The sequence below is a fragment of the Vulpes vulpes genome, chromosome 3, assembly GCF_048418805.1.
Source record: "Vulpes vulpes isolate BD-2025 chromosome 3, VulVul3, whole genome shotgun sequence".
Lineage (NCBI taxonomy): Eukaryota > Metazoa > Chordata > Mammalia > Carnivora > Canidae > Vulpes > Vulpes vulpes.
In genome coordinates, this window is record NC_132782.1 from 90,783,755 (window position 1) to 90,797,346 (window position 13,592).

The following is a 13,592-nucleotide window of genomic DNA, read 5'->3' on the forward strand; positions in this document are numbered from 1 at the left end:
CTGCTACGGCCCCCTCTCAGGTGGAGCCTAGGCCACACTCGTAATGGCCCTCTCCCTTCCTTCCTGCTACAGCGGATGCCGCCATCCTAACACCCATCTGGGCGCTCTGGGCTGGGTCTCTCCCACTCTCCAGACTTGTCTGCTGCCTCTTCCCTCCCCTTCAACCCTTCTGTGGCTCCCAACCATCTGCATCTGGACACAATCTCATTTGTCTCCATGGCAGGGAAAACAACAATGAAACATCCACAGAGCCAGACCCTTTCTCTTCCCTGACCAGGCACATTGGTTGAAAACATTGTCTACACTCCTGCCCCACGGGGCTGAAATCACAGGCGATGCCCCAGGCCTGGTGCTGGCTGGAACCCTCCTTCTAGAAACACACTGCCCTCTGGGCATCCCTGGCAGGGACTGTGGTGTACTTACCAGAGGCTGGCACAGTCACACATCCTCCCCTCCTCACCCCAGCTGCCCAAGCTGGGGCACTTTTCCAGACTGCCTGCCTCTGGAACATGAGCTGCCACCTGAGCTGGGGTCTCCACATCTTTGGGTGTGTGTGTGTGGGGGGATTCTGGAGGGCTTCTGGGAAAGACTGCCTCCTGCTCAAGGCAGTGTCCCAGTGGCTGCATCCCCATCGTGTGTGGAGCTGGGGGGTTCCTTAACGACGGTCTGGCTCAGCCTCTGCACCAAACCAGGTGCCAGGCACCCCCCCAACAAGAAGAACGTGCAGAGTCCTGGCAACAAACCAACCAAACCTGGCACTGATCAGACTCTACATCTAACCACAGTGCACAGGAAACACAGAGGAGAGTCCTGTTCAGGTTGATTGAAAACAGAAATGCAGATCCAGGGATTGGCACATCAACTTTGGTATATTACAGATATATCAGAGGTTATTTTAAATTACTAGGAGCTTTTTCGTGTGATACTAGTATTTCGGGTAGTTGTTTTTAAAGTATCCTAATCTTTTTGAGATGTGCTTCACAACAATGCACTGGAGACAGAGGGAAGGGCCTAGTGCCAGAGCAGTTGAAGCTGGGGGGGGGGGGGCATATGACTGCCGCCCCCCCCCCCCGACTTGCATGCTAATGGTAGTCTTCACAGTAGAAAAATAGTTTAAATAAATAAATGGAATGACCAGGACACTGGCAGATCCTCTGTGTGTCTCCTGAAGTGCTGAGAATGAAGATCAGAGTGGTGCTGGACGCTTGTCAGCCAGGGGTGCAGAGTCACTAGAACTGAGGGAAGGGCATGCAGTGAGGCCAGGTACTGCGGGGACCAGCAGCTTCCAGGGGAGCTGGGGGACTCAGGGAGGGGACACAGAGGCACACATGGGAAGACAAGAGACATAATGGCAAGCGCAAACCCCTTTCTATTGTCCACCACCTGGCCCCTTGGTGCCTGGGGCACATCCCTTTACACATCACGCTGCTGACCACACCCTCACTTCCCCCACCATGTCCCACAGTCTTCCGCTGACCGCTCTTTTCTCCCCATCCTCCCATCTTCCCTCTTCACCCCAGCTGCCCAAGCTGGGACACGTCCCACCCGCAGCCTCTGGCTCAGAACCCCCAGCGCCCTGCCCATCTCTGCCTGGGGCAGGCCACTGCAGCATCACACCCCCTACCTCCATCCCACCTGCCAGCCTCAGCATCCTTCTGAGCACAGGCCTAATCACACCACTGCGGGCTTAAACCCTTCCCTGGTTCCCACTGCCCTGAAGTCCAGGCCAAGCTCCCAGCACAGGCACTTTCCCCAGGTTGCTTCTCACCCATTTCCACACCAACGCACCCATCTACCTGCAGGAAGGCTGTGGAGTGGGCATGCTGGAAATCATAGTGCTGCTTCCCTAAGGAAGATACTCACACTGTATTTAAAATAGGTTCTAAAAGCTAAAAATAAGTTACCAGAAGTTATTTTTACACTCCACAATACAGAATAAGGAATAGTTTAACTTGAGTTGAACCACTCCCTTCTTCTAAAATAAACCAAGACTTTTGATGAAAACATTCAAAGGGTAAAATAATCTAGAATTATGAATAAAAACTCAATCATCAAATATGAGGTTTGACTAATGAAGTTAAAAACACATTTGTTAAAATACCTTCTAGTTTTCTTATTAGTTTCCATGATATTTTTACCCTTTAGTAGATAAGCACTGAGAAACCCTGAAGGTCTTGTCAGAACACAGCTCTCTCCCGCCAGGTCCTGCCGAGTCCCGTACATTCTCCCCCACCCAATCCTGTATGCTCTGGCACTAACCCTGGCTTCTAGCTCTTCAGTTTCATCTTACTATCCTTTGACCTGGGGAACTAGACATGCAGGGGCCACCTGGCCATTTCAGACTCATGTCAGAATAAACACAGAAAACTGAGCATCTGACAAAAGCTGCCCCCAAGACCTTGGGCTTCATCAAAGTTCTGTTGATGATACCTCTTCCTCTCAGAGGCAAATCTGTGAACTACAAAATACTGAGCCATTAATAGAAATCACAGAACCCTGCCCATAACCACAGAGAGAGACCAGAGCCACTGGGTGGGTCTGAAGCAGCAGGACGCTGGCTATGACTCATCCTGAGTCATCAGAATGTTTGGTTTTCAAAACAACCTCACAATCTCCATGTCGGTGGAGTTTCAGAAAGCCAGAGCACACTGGGACCTCCGCAGCTCTTTCCCTCTCAAAATACCACCTCTGGTTGCCAGCAGCACAGAGCCCCCTCAGCTGCAAGGCTGTCCCTGGCATCCAGGAGTGGAGAGGTGATGGGAACGGTGATGGAGACAGCGCCGGAACGCGAGCACGCTCACCTGAGTGCATACGTGTAGCCAGTGTTCTCAGGCACGCACTGAGGAGGAGTGTACATGTGAAGCCGAGAAAAGTCCATGGTCACGGCCTCAAGTCATACTGTAGAAGGCGGGAAAAAGCAATGCAGGGTGTTAACAGGGTGGAAACACAGACAGGGCCTGTCACAGCCAACCCCAGACGCACACCTAGGACTCCAACATTACACAATCCAAGTGAAACAAACCTCGTGCCCGTTTTTGTTTTTATTTGTTAAGTGAAGGAGACACATTTTCTCACAGAAACAAGTCCTGTTGTGTTCAGTTCCCCAACACTACACTCCAGGAGTGAAAGGGGGAAACCCTACATTACTCATAATTATGAAAACTAGCACTTGCAAAAAGAATACAGAGTGACTCAGACTCCTTTTTAAAATGTATTTTTTAAGTTCCTAAAGATATCAAAATATTCTCATTCTTCTGTAATAAGTTTTCATTGTTATTAACTGAACTAGAACAGCTCCCTCATCCATGGTCAAGCACTCACCCTCGATGCCCACACTGGCCCACACACTCAGTACCAGGAAACTGCTGAATGACACACGAGCCTAAGGCACTTTTATTTTCCTCCAAAGAACTTAGATTTTTTTAAGTGGTATATTTTTAAATTTTTATTTATTTATTCATGAGAGACAGAGAGAGAGAGAGAGACAGAGAGGCAGAGACACAGGCAGAGGGAGAAGCAGGCTCCATGCAGGGAGGCTGATGTGGAACTGGATCCTGGAACTCCAGGATCACGCCCTGAACCGAAGGCAGATGCTTTAACCACTGAGCCACCCAGGTGTCCCAGATTATTTTTTAATTATAAAAGTTTGGGGGATGCCTGGGTGACTCAGTTAGTGGAGTATATGACTCCATCTCACCGTTGTGAGTTCGAGCCACGTCTGGCATAGAGATTACTTAAAAATAAAATCTTAGGGATCCCGGGGTGGCGCAGTGGTTTGGCGCTTGCCTTTGACCCAGGGCGCGATCCTGGAGACCCGGGATCGAATCCCACATCAGGCTCCCGGTGCATGGAGCCTGCTTCTCCCTCTGCCTATGTCTCTGCCTCTCTCTCTCTCTCTCTGTGACTATCATAAATAAATAAATAAAAATTTAAAAATAAAATAAAATAAAATAAAATAAAATCTTAAATAAAAAATGTTGTTGGAGGTGCCTGGATGGCACAGTCGGTTAGGAGTCCAACTCCTGGTTTTGGTTTGGGTCATGATCTCAGGGTCGTGAGATCGAGCCCCTAGTGGCTTGAGATTCTCTCTCTGCCTGGCTGCCCTCCCACCGCCCCACCCACACTTGCACACACACACTCTCTCTAAAAATAAATCAATAAATCCTTAAGAACATCAAAAAAAGGTTTGAGGTGCTCAGCAGATTCAGTTGGTTAAAGTGTCCAACTCTTGACATCCGCTCAGGTCTTGATTTCACATAAGTTCAAGCTCCATGTTAGGCTCCATGCTGTATATGGAGCCTAATAAAAAAAATTAAATTTAAATTAAAAAAAAATTTTTTTCAGATTGTCATCTAAATTTCTTTGGAATAACTCAAACCTTCCTCTGGCTAAAAATAATCTCTCTCTCTCACACACACGTACTTAGAATTTTTAAAAAACACTGCATAGTAGTGATGTGATTCATAACCTATGGTTGAAAAATCTAAGGAAGATAAAACTAAAAATAAAGACCAGCCTGGACAAAAAATATTTACGTGTAAATGGCTGTTTTCTATAAACTAAACCAAAAGTTCTTTGATTCACACCACTTTCTCAGAAATAGTCCAAATTTTTTAAAGTAGGCTCCATGCCCAGCACAGAGCCCAACTCGGGGCCTGAGCTCATGACCCTGAGCTCATGACCTGAGCTGAGATCCAGTCACATGCTTAACCAACTGAGCCACCCAGGCAGTCCACAAATATCTTTTATTAAAGAATTAAAAAATACAGAAATAAAAAAATATTGTTTACATTTAAAAATTTGTACTGCCTAATTTCAACATACACCACAAGACTCCTGCATTTTAAAAAAACAGCACTCTTCTTCAGAGACCTAGCCCACCTGTCGGCGAAACACACTTCAACAGGTACGGACTCATCCTTATTTGGCATGCTATTAACGCACACTCTTTCTACAATTAAAATTAAAGTTAGGGATCCCTGGGTGGCACAGCGGTTTGGCGCCTGCCTTTGGCCCAGGGCGCGATCCTGGAGACCCGGGATCGAATCCCACATCAGGCTCCCGGTGCATGGAGCCTGCTTCTCCCTCTGCCTATGTCTCTGCCTCTCTCTGTCTCTCTCTCTGTGACTATCATAAATAACTAAAAATTAAAAAAAAAAAAATTAAAGTTAACCCTGGCCATTTACCCAAGTGCTGGTCCACCTGTTCTCCTGCCTGATCTCCCTAGTGTCTACTACGGCCAACACTGAAATCCAGCCTTAGGGGCAGCGGGAGAGCAGAACCAGGCACCTTCTAACTGCAATACACTCCCTCCCAGCACGACTCACCTAGCAGCACAGCTCACCTGGCCCAGCAGACCTTGAGCTCCCGCCAACCCTGCCCAGCCCCACCCAGCCTGAGCCTCACCCCAGCAGCATCACAATGGCTCCTGACAACCCAGACCCAGAGCACTCCTTCACCAAGCAACCGTGAAATGCCAGGCCAAGTGACAATATAAATGCCCCATAATTGTCCTCATTCTCCAAGTGGACAAGGGACTGATTTTTTTTTTTTTATTCTCTATTAGTTACTCACTGATTAACAAAACCCAAACTTCTCACTTCATTCCCAAAGTGACCTTTCACCTTAACATTCTTCAATACCTCCAATAGTGATTATTAAACCACAGCAAAGAGTTGTCCTAATGGCTAATTTCTACCAAGTACACTACAATTAGTGTCTGATACATCCTTAGTGACTACATCCTGAAGTTTACAGAGGTCAGTGTTATAAGGAATGGCAGACGCCCTAAAGCCAATACTTGAGCATTTACTTCCAAGATCAGGACCAGGACACAGAGACAGTAGAGCCTGCAGCTAAAAGCAGGGCAGAGTCCTGCAATCTGGGCTTGCAATCCCAGCATCGCCCCTAGGGGCTACTGTGGGGCAGATTGGGACAGGGCCAGTTCTCTGACAAAGCTGCCAGAGGATCCAGGAGCTCCAGCCTATGACTCAGCTCAGAAGCAGCAGTTACAGAACCTGTGGAGGGCATATGTAGGAACTCACATATTTATTTGAAAAGTTACATTTATATGTGCTCACATTTTTAGCTACCTGAAAGAGAATTTGGTTAATTTCTAATGCATGACAAATGGTGTTTTCAGAAGCTAACAGGAGGTGCAGGACCAGCTACAACCAGATTTTTCAACCTAGTTCTTCCCATCAATGAGCCAGGTGACAAACCTGAGCCATACCACCTCTAGCCAAGTTTCGGTTGGCCTTATGCCACAATAAATTTAATTTGGGGGCACCTGAGTGGTTCAGTCGCTTAAGCATCTGACTCTTGATCTCAGCTCAGATCTTGATCTCAGGGTCATGAGTTCAAGCCCCATGCTGGACTCTGCACTGGGCGTGGAGCCTACTTAAAAATCGATTAATTCGGGCAGCCCGGGTGGCTCAGCGGTTTAGCATCGCCTTCAGCCCAGGGCTTGATCCTGGAGACCCTGGATCGAGTCCTACACTGGGCTTCCTGCGTGGAGCCTGCTTCTCCCTCTGTCTCTCTCTCAATCTCTCTCTGTGTGTGTGTCTCTCATGAGTAAATAAATAAAATATTTTTTAAAAATTTAATTAAATTTCTTGGCTTTGAAATAAATCCTATCAAAGAACCAAGCAGAGCGACTGGTTGTCACAGGAATCCCGGGAATGACAGGATTCTAGCAGTGACTGTGTCAAAAATCCAACCGGAGAGAACAGGGAGACACAAGCAGAGTAACACCAGATAGTGGTAGATTTCTGGTAAAATGTGTTAGGAAATACAAAAGTAATAAAAATGCCCAAAGAGAACACCCTCAAGAGAGTACCAGTAAGGGCAGACACCAAACTCTAGGAACAGACACCTGGCAGCGTAGCTCTGCAGGACAGGAGGGACAGTGGAGCAGACAATGATGGTCACAGCTAAGCAGCTACTATCGCACAGCACAAGGGCACCACACACATACCCACTTTTTCCAGCTCATTCTGATTTCACTCTTGTAAGGACATGAATTTTATGTCATGTTCTCCAGTGAAGTGCGGCTAAGCATAAAGCCTAGCCCCAGCTTAATTCAGACCCATGGCCCCGAAGGGTGTTTGCCATGGCTTAGTCCACAGACCAGAAAGCCACTTCTCCCCTGGGGAAGCACAAGAGGACCACACTCACACAAAGCAGAACCTGCAAAGAGGCAGGTGGACATGGAGGCTACACCACGCTTGAGTCGGAGTTTCTGAGGAAGGATGACTGCTGTTCTCTTCCAAGTTTACCGCAGCACAGAATTCCTGGGTATGACAGCTAATCGTACCAGAATTTACGTGGGTCCTCTCTCCATTGACCCTGAACAGATCGTGATACAGCTTCAGAACACTTGAAATCACTCTTCAGTTCCCTCCATGAAACGTGAGCATTAGGTACAATGACTGGATGAAAACGAAGTAAAGCAGAAGAGGATGAAATGAAATTGTGTGCACAGGGCAGTGCCTGGCACACAATGCTCAAACAGGAGCTTGAATATTTGGTAGAATAAAGTTACACAGCCTATGTTCTCAATCCTTGACACACAGATTGTTTTGCTTCTGAGTGACCAACCCCCGAGATGAAGACTGACTCAACCCCAGGCCTAAATGAAAGGCACAGTCCACCGCCAGCATGGATGGTTCCAACTGGGAGCAAACAGGTAGTTGCTCTAGCCCCTGGCCCCCATCAGAAGCATCTCAGAATTCCAAACAGCACACATGCAATTCTAATACCAGATCTGCTGATAAGTGAACGTGAGCACTAAGCATTTTCAAAATGCTGCTCCCAGCCTCCATGTCCATCCCCATTAAGTAAAGACCACACGTAACCCTAGAGCTTCCTGCTCCTATCGTGTGGCCCTGCCTCTACCAGCCTCAGCCTGAGACTCAAGGGAAAGCTGATTTGCTCTCATACAATAGGTGAAAAAGCAGACTGAAAATGTCTTCAATGGCATCAGAAAGCCCTGGAAAGAATCTGAGGTCAACATCTTACAATCACACATGCTCCACTGTCCTCATTCCTGCCGTCCTTTCCAGGCTGTCCGCTTCCCCTCGTTCTGTTCTGGCTGCTAGGGCAGGACTCTCCCGGGTGGGCAGCCTAGCACAGTGCATGAGAGCACCTCCTCTGCCCTGGTCAAAGAGAGCTTCTTCAGGACTCTGTACTCTCAGCTGCCACTCCTAACTAGGAAAAGCACACAGCTGAGAGGACACATGGCCAAGAGCGGTGTCTGCAAGGAGGAAAGGGCGCTGCTGCTGGATTGCTGTGCCTTCTGGTGCCTCATTCTCCTGCAAGCACAGGCAGAGGAGAGGGCCTCTGTTCATGCTGGACCTTCGTATCTTTACAAACACGCAGTTCTTAGTAGGCTTCGAAAATCAGAGTTTAAGAAAATGTTTAAAGAAAGTTATAAAAATAAAAACAGAGTGAAGATTATTTTAAGTAAGCTCCCCACCCAGGGTGGAGCACAATGAGGTGCTCGACTCAAGACCCTGAGATCAAGAGTTGGAGGCTTATCCCATGGAGCCAGCAGGAACCCCACGTCTTGGGTTCTCCTTCAGTGCCCTTTGGGTTCCACTAGGCTTCTCCTTCAATGCCCTTTGAGGACATGGTGCTATGCTGACATCATACGGTAGAGACGAAAACATAAAGCTGTTTTGTTCTTGAATGCTTTAACCAAGAATGAATTTTAGTTCTGTGAGCACATATAATTTGAATTTTACTACCACAATGTCTGTACTAATCCAGTAACAATCTAGAAAACATGCCTGGAAAAAATCTCAAAATTGATAAGTCACACAAGGATTGAAAACAGAGAGCTTCAAGAAAATGGCAAAACCAAAGACACAGAGAAAACTAACATTTCTGAAATAATACTAGTGCACAGAATTTCCTTAGGAAATGCTGGAAGTTTTAAAGAAAAACTGGAAAAAGGAACCCTGGAGACCCCAAGTAGCAACATCTTGTCGACAATTATGTTATATTAAACAGTGCCTACAGCACTGTGTTTACAGAGAGGAGTAGGTTATAAATCAAACTTTTTCAGCTGATTGAGTCACTGACAAAGTGGCTGAGAGAATGAGCCCAGGCACAACAGGCCAGTGTAGCTTTCTGGTCGTCTGGTTCAGAAACGACCTGCTCCGGTTCCGCCGGAGGCAAAGGTCAGAACCTGTGGCTCTTGCCCATAACCCATCCCTGGAGACAGAAGCAATCAAAGGGGACAGCGACAGACAGGACGCTCCTCCCAGCTCTGGGCACAGCTCCAGACGCCATCTGCCACCAGTGCCATCCCAGAGGGAAGCTGTGTGCTGACGGCAGCAGGCTCCCACAGCACAGGACAAGCCATAGTAGCCCTGGCACATCTGCAGACGCCAGCAGCGGGTGCTCAGCTGGCCAGGCAGTCCCTCAATCACCTTCCAGAGAGGTACTGGGGGAACATGCGCACACGTGAACACCTGACAAACACCACTACCCTTGCGAATCCTTATCACCCAGGGCTCCGTTTTCAGAGGGCAGCTACACTGGGTGCTTCGTCTGTCACATAGTCTGCAAAGAGGATTAATTTTCAAACTAAAATTCCAAGGCGACCCTTTAAAAATTAGTAACTAGGGCAGCCCTGGTGGTTCAGCGGTGTAGCACTGCCTTCAGCCCTGGGTGTGATCCTGGAGACCCGGGATCAGGTCCCGCGTCAGGCTCCCTGCATGGAGCCTGCTTCTCCCTCTGCCTGTGTCTCTCTACCTCTCTCTCTCTGTGTGTCTCGAATAAATAAATAAAATCTTTAAAAAAAATTAATAACTAAATCTGTTTTTTCCCTTGAAGATTCTACATAAATTCAAGTTAGTTCACACAGAGTGTCCAATTAGTTTCAGGGGTAGAACCTGGTGATTAGCCAGTTGCATATACCACCCAGTGCTCTTTCCATCACGTGCCCCCCTTATGCGTGTCACCCTAGAACTAAATCTTAATGTAACCATTCTGCTCAATCTTAATCCTGTCAAAACTAAATGTAGAGACTAATAAAAACATTATTTTTGCCTACAGACTAAAAAAAGTCACAGTTGGTCTAAGTAAAACCATAAAAAAGATCATAATTCAGGTTAGAAATGAGTTTTCCAAACGCCACATTCAATGTAATTACTTCTACCACATAAGAAATAGGAATTGGCATCCATCTGTTTTTATTTTGAAATAAAACAATGTCAGTCTGTGAAAATCTGTGACTTACACTAGGGAGAACCCTAAACATGAACCGAGTATTTAAAACAATGAATTGGACACTAATGACTAAGATAAAAATACTTGGGAGAGCTTCACGGGAAGCTACGTGCTATAAGTACTTGAATATGCCTTTAAACTTGAAGAAAAATACCACTAAATTCAATGGTAAAGAATCAGACTTTCTACTCCTTACTTACCCACTTCTGTACCATTCAACATTTTTTTAAACAGTGGGTATTCTTACAACTTCAACAACTAACCCAGATAACTATTATTTTCCAAAAAAATTGTGTCTTCATCTGTGCAGCAGCCTGGGGGCAGGCAGACCCAGAGGCTCCATCCTGGCTCTACTTGGCCAGAGAACCCTGAGCAGAGGGAATGACAATGTACTCACACCTCCATGCTGCCATGAGTTGGGAATAGACAACGTTCAAACTCAGGCTGTTATTGGAGAAGTCAGCCAGTGAACACGCCTAATCTGCTCAGTGCTCCCTGGCACAGGATAAAAATACGCTATAAAAGTTAGTTATTACCAGCAGCAAGTCTGTACTGAAAAACGGTAACTAGCCAAGATAGGATGTTTCTTTCCTTTTTGGGGGAATGATGAGACAACAGGAAGAGATGTGGGCTGGATGAGCTTGTTTACTTAAGAAAATAGCTCTGACTTTTAGGGAAGAGAATTACTTCTATGTAAAGATAAGTTATCACACGCTTACATCTCCTGATGGTAAGTACCCAATAACTTTTTTTTTTTAAGATTTTATTTATTTATTCATGAGAGAGAGAGAGAGAGCAAGAAGAGAGAGAGGCAGAGACACAGGCAGAGGGAGAAGCAGGCTCCATGCAGGGAACTCAACGTGGGACTCGATCCCAGGTCTCCAGGAAGAGGCCCTGGGCCGAAGGTGTCGCTAAACCGCTGAGCCACCCGGGCTGCTCCCCAAGAACTTTTTAATAAAAAACCCATTTCCTCTGACAGTGGTATTATCATAGTGTTTCAGCAAAAGCCCAAAGTCAACTTATTTCATACATGTTAATATAAAGGGTCTTTCTTCCTAGAATCCAGAAAGCATGACAACATAGTTTTACAGTATTTGCTTCAAACCAAGAATGCACTAAATTTCCTTACAACCAACAGTTACAAGGACTGCCTGTGACGTGGTTTCTACGGCGAAGATGCTGTCCCCAGAGAACGCCTTCAAGCAGCAGCACTGAGCAGGGACTCTGGGGGCTCCTCCCACATCTGACGGGACTCTTCTGGCACTGGGAAGGCCAGTCTGGCATGTAGCCAGATGGGGGGAGGGGGCTGCCTTTTTCTGTTTTTTTGTTTTTGTTTTTTTTTTTGTTTTTTTGTTTTTTTACAGGATATCAATCTCACCCATGGCTAGGAGACCCCGCCGTGTCACTGAACTGGCCCTGCAGTGACTTGGGTTGGCCTGTCAGTTCTTCCCAGACTTAGAGCCTGCTCCAGCCCAAGAACACGTGAGCAGTCAGCTATAGATTCTATTGCTGATTTGACTTAACTAATCCATCTGTAATTCATATGTATACAGTGAGATAAGCATCTGATTTTACTTCATGTTGAGCATTTCTGTGGGGATCATCTACAAGTATCCAAATCACCTATCAGTCTGTTCCCCCCATTCCAGTGGGTCACTCCCTCTTCCTTCCAGTTCCCCTTGCTACGCCATCTCCTGCTGGTTATGGCCAGAATACTGCCAGAAGGGTGTGTCTACAAAGAGATCAACCACCTCACTGCCTTCACATCCCATCATGGCTCCCTAGCACCCACAGATAAGACCCAAGAAACTGCACCAGACCCTCCATCCAAATGTCCCACTCCTCTCTGTGTCCCATCAATCCATGGAGCGGCTTCACTGAGGGCCTGGACTTAGACAACCCTCTTCTCTTCATCCCATTTCACAGTTCTTATGCCCTCTCCCCAGCCTCACTCCGTTGGTCTCTTTCCACACCAAATGCTCCTGGCTACCTTCTAGTCAACCTGAGAATTCAGCTGAGATACCACCTCCAGGAAGCTCTCCTGGAGCCCCAACCCCCCATGTCCAAGTGAGATGCTAGCTTTAGTGCTCTCCAAGCACTCATCTTCACAGAAACTGTAATGATTTATGAGCGACTAGACCCTGTACTCTTTGAGGGCAGCACGCACTGCTGTGTGTGTTCTTACTTTGCCTTTAACCTGAAAATTCAGTCTCTGCTGTTTGTCTGACCACATCTCGCAAAATTGTGCCAAGAGCTATACAAACACATAATGAGGGGACAGGGTCATGCACACCTGGGCCTCCTTACTCTCTCCTAACGGATTCAAACTGCTTCTCACGTGTCCTCATCGCAGCAGAACAGCTGTATCAACTGTGCTTTATTTCTAGCTATGACTGGGAATGAGAATTAAACAGCAATTACAGGATTTTATTTGTACTGCAAATGTAAACATTTAATCCACACTAGTTCTTTTTTTTTTTCTTTTTCACACTAGTTCTTAATTAATAACCCTTTTCATGCTGTCCTCCCAAACAGGAAGCAGCAGGCTCGGAGTCCATGTTGTCCAGTACTGAAAAGGTTTACAGTGTAAGTAGAGAGTGAAGAAATCATCAAATTGATCTGTTTTCCATATTCTATATATAGCTCACATCTTCCAGTAATATTAATTAAAGATCCAACAAAGACAATGACTGAAAAACAAAGCAGCCCAGCAAAAAGCACAGCTGTTTTCAGGGTACACATGTTCCCAGGGGGAGCTGCTCATCTACACCTGAGTGCTTCCCTCCTACTTACCCAGAGGACCTGGGTTCTATTCCACACAAACATCCAGTACGAATCACATAGCTCTTAGATCCTAAACTAAAATTTGCAACTGAAGACCATTCACTGAGTGCCCCTATGTGACTAAATGAACAACAAAGCACGCAGATAACAAGCATGGTTAATTACAGATGTCACTCAAACTGCAGAACCCTAATGAATTACATGAGTTAATTAACAAAGTAGAACCAATCATAATACACAATTATGACAAACAGCACATCATAAGCAGCAATGCCATGTTCTGTATTCACATCTGCCAATCCTGCTTAACTTTGGTTCAATGCAATGCAAGTAAACGGTTTCAAATGCATATCAGTAGGTCCAGTCTCCTCTTGAAATCAAGAGGGGTGAACAATCCAAAGTGGCAATGAGTTCCAATTTTGGGGATGGAAGGCAGGAAGAAAAAAACAGAGCACAGCTACCCCACTGAACTACGTGCAGCAGCATCTCAGCTCCCACATCACTCCTATTTGGATACCATCACTGTCTTGAGTGTTCCCCTTCACCATGTGCTCAGGACCACCCTCATGGTC

General features: G+C 46.4%; 1 protein-coding gene across 50 annotated transcripts in view; it reads right to left on the bottom strand.

Annotated features, from left to right (window-relative positions):
* The window catches only part of SUN1 (Sad1 and UNC84 domain containing 1), a 53,953-nt gene that overhangs the window by 33,690 nt on the left and 6,671 nt on the right, over window positions 1-13,592 (bottom strand). For 30 of the 50 annotated variants that reach the window (XM_026011269.2, XM_026011267.2, XM_072753380.1 and 27 more), the window contains exon 2: window positions 2,802-2,898. The exons of the other annotated variants lie outside the window; for them this stretch is intronic. In XM_026011269.2, coding sequence (XP_025867054.1) covers window positions 2,802-2,878 — 77 coding nt within the window. In that variant the 5' untranslated portion in view covers window positions 2,879-2,898. The remainder of the gene's footprint in view (window positions 1-2,801; window positions 2,899-13,592) is intronic. 50 annotated transcript variants of the gene reach the window in all.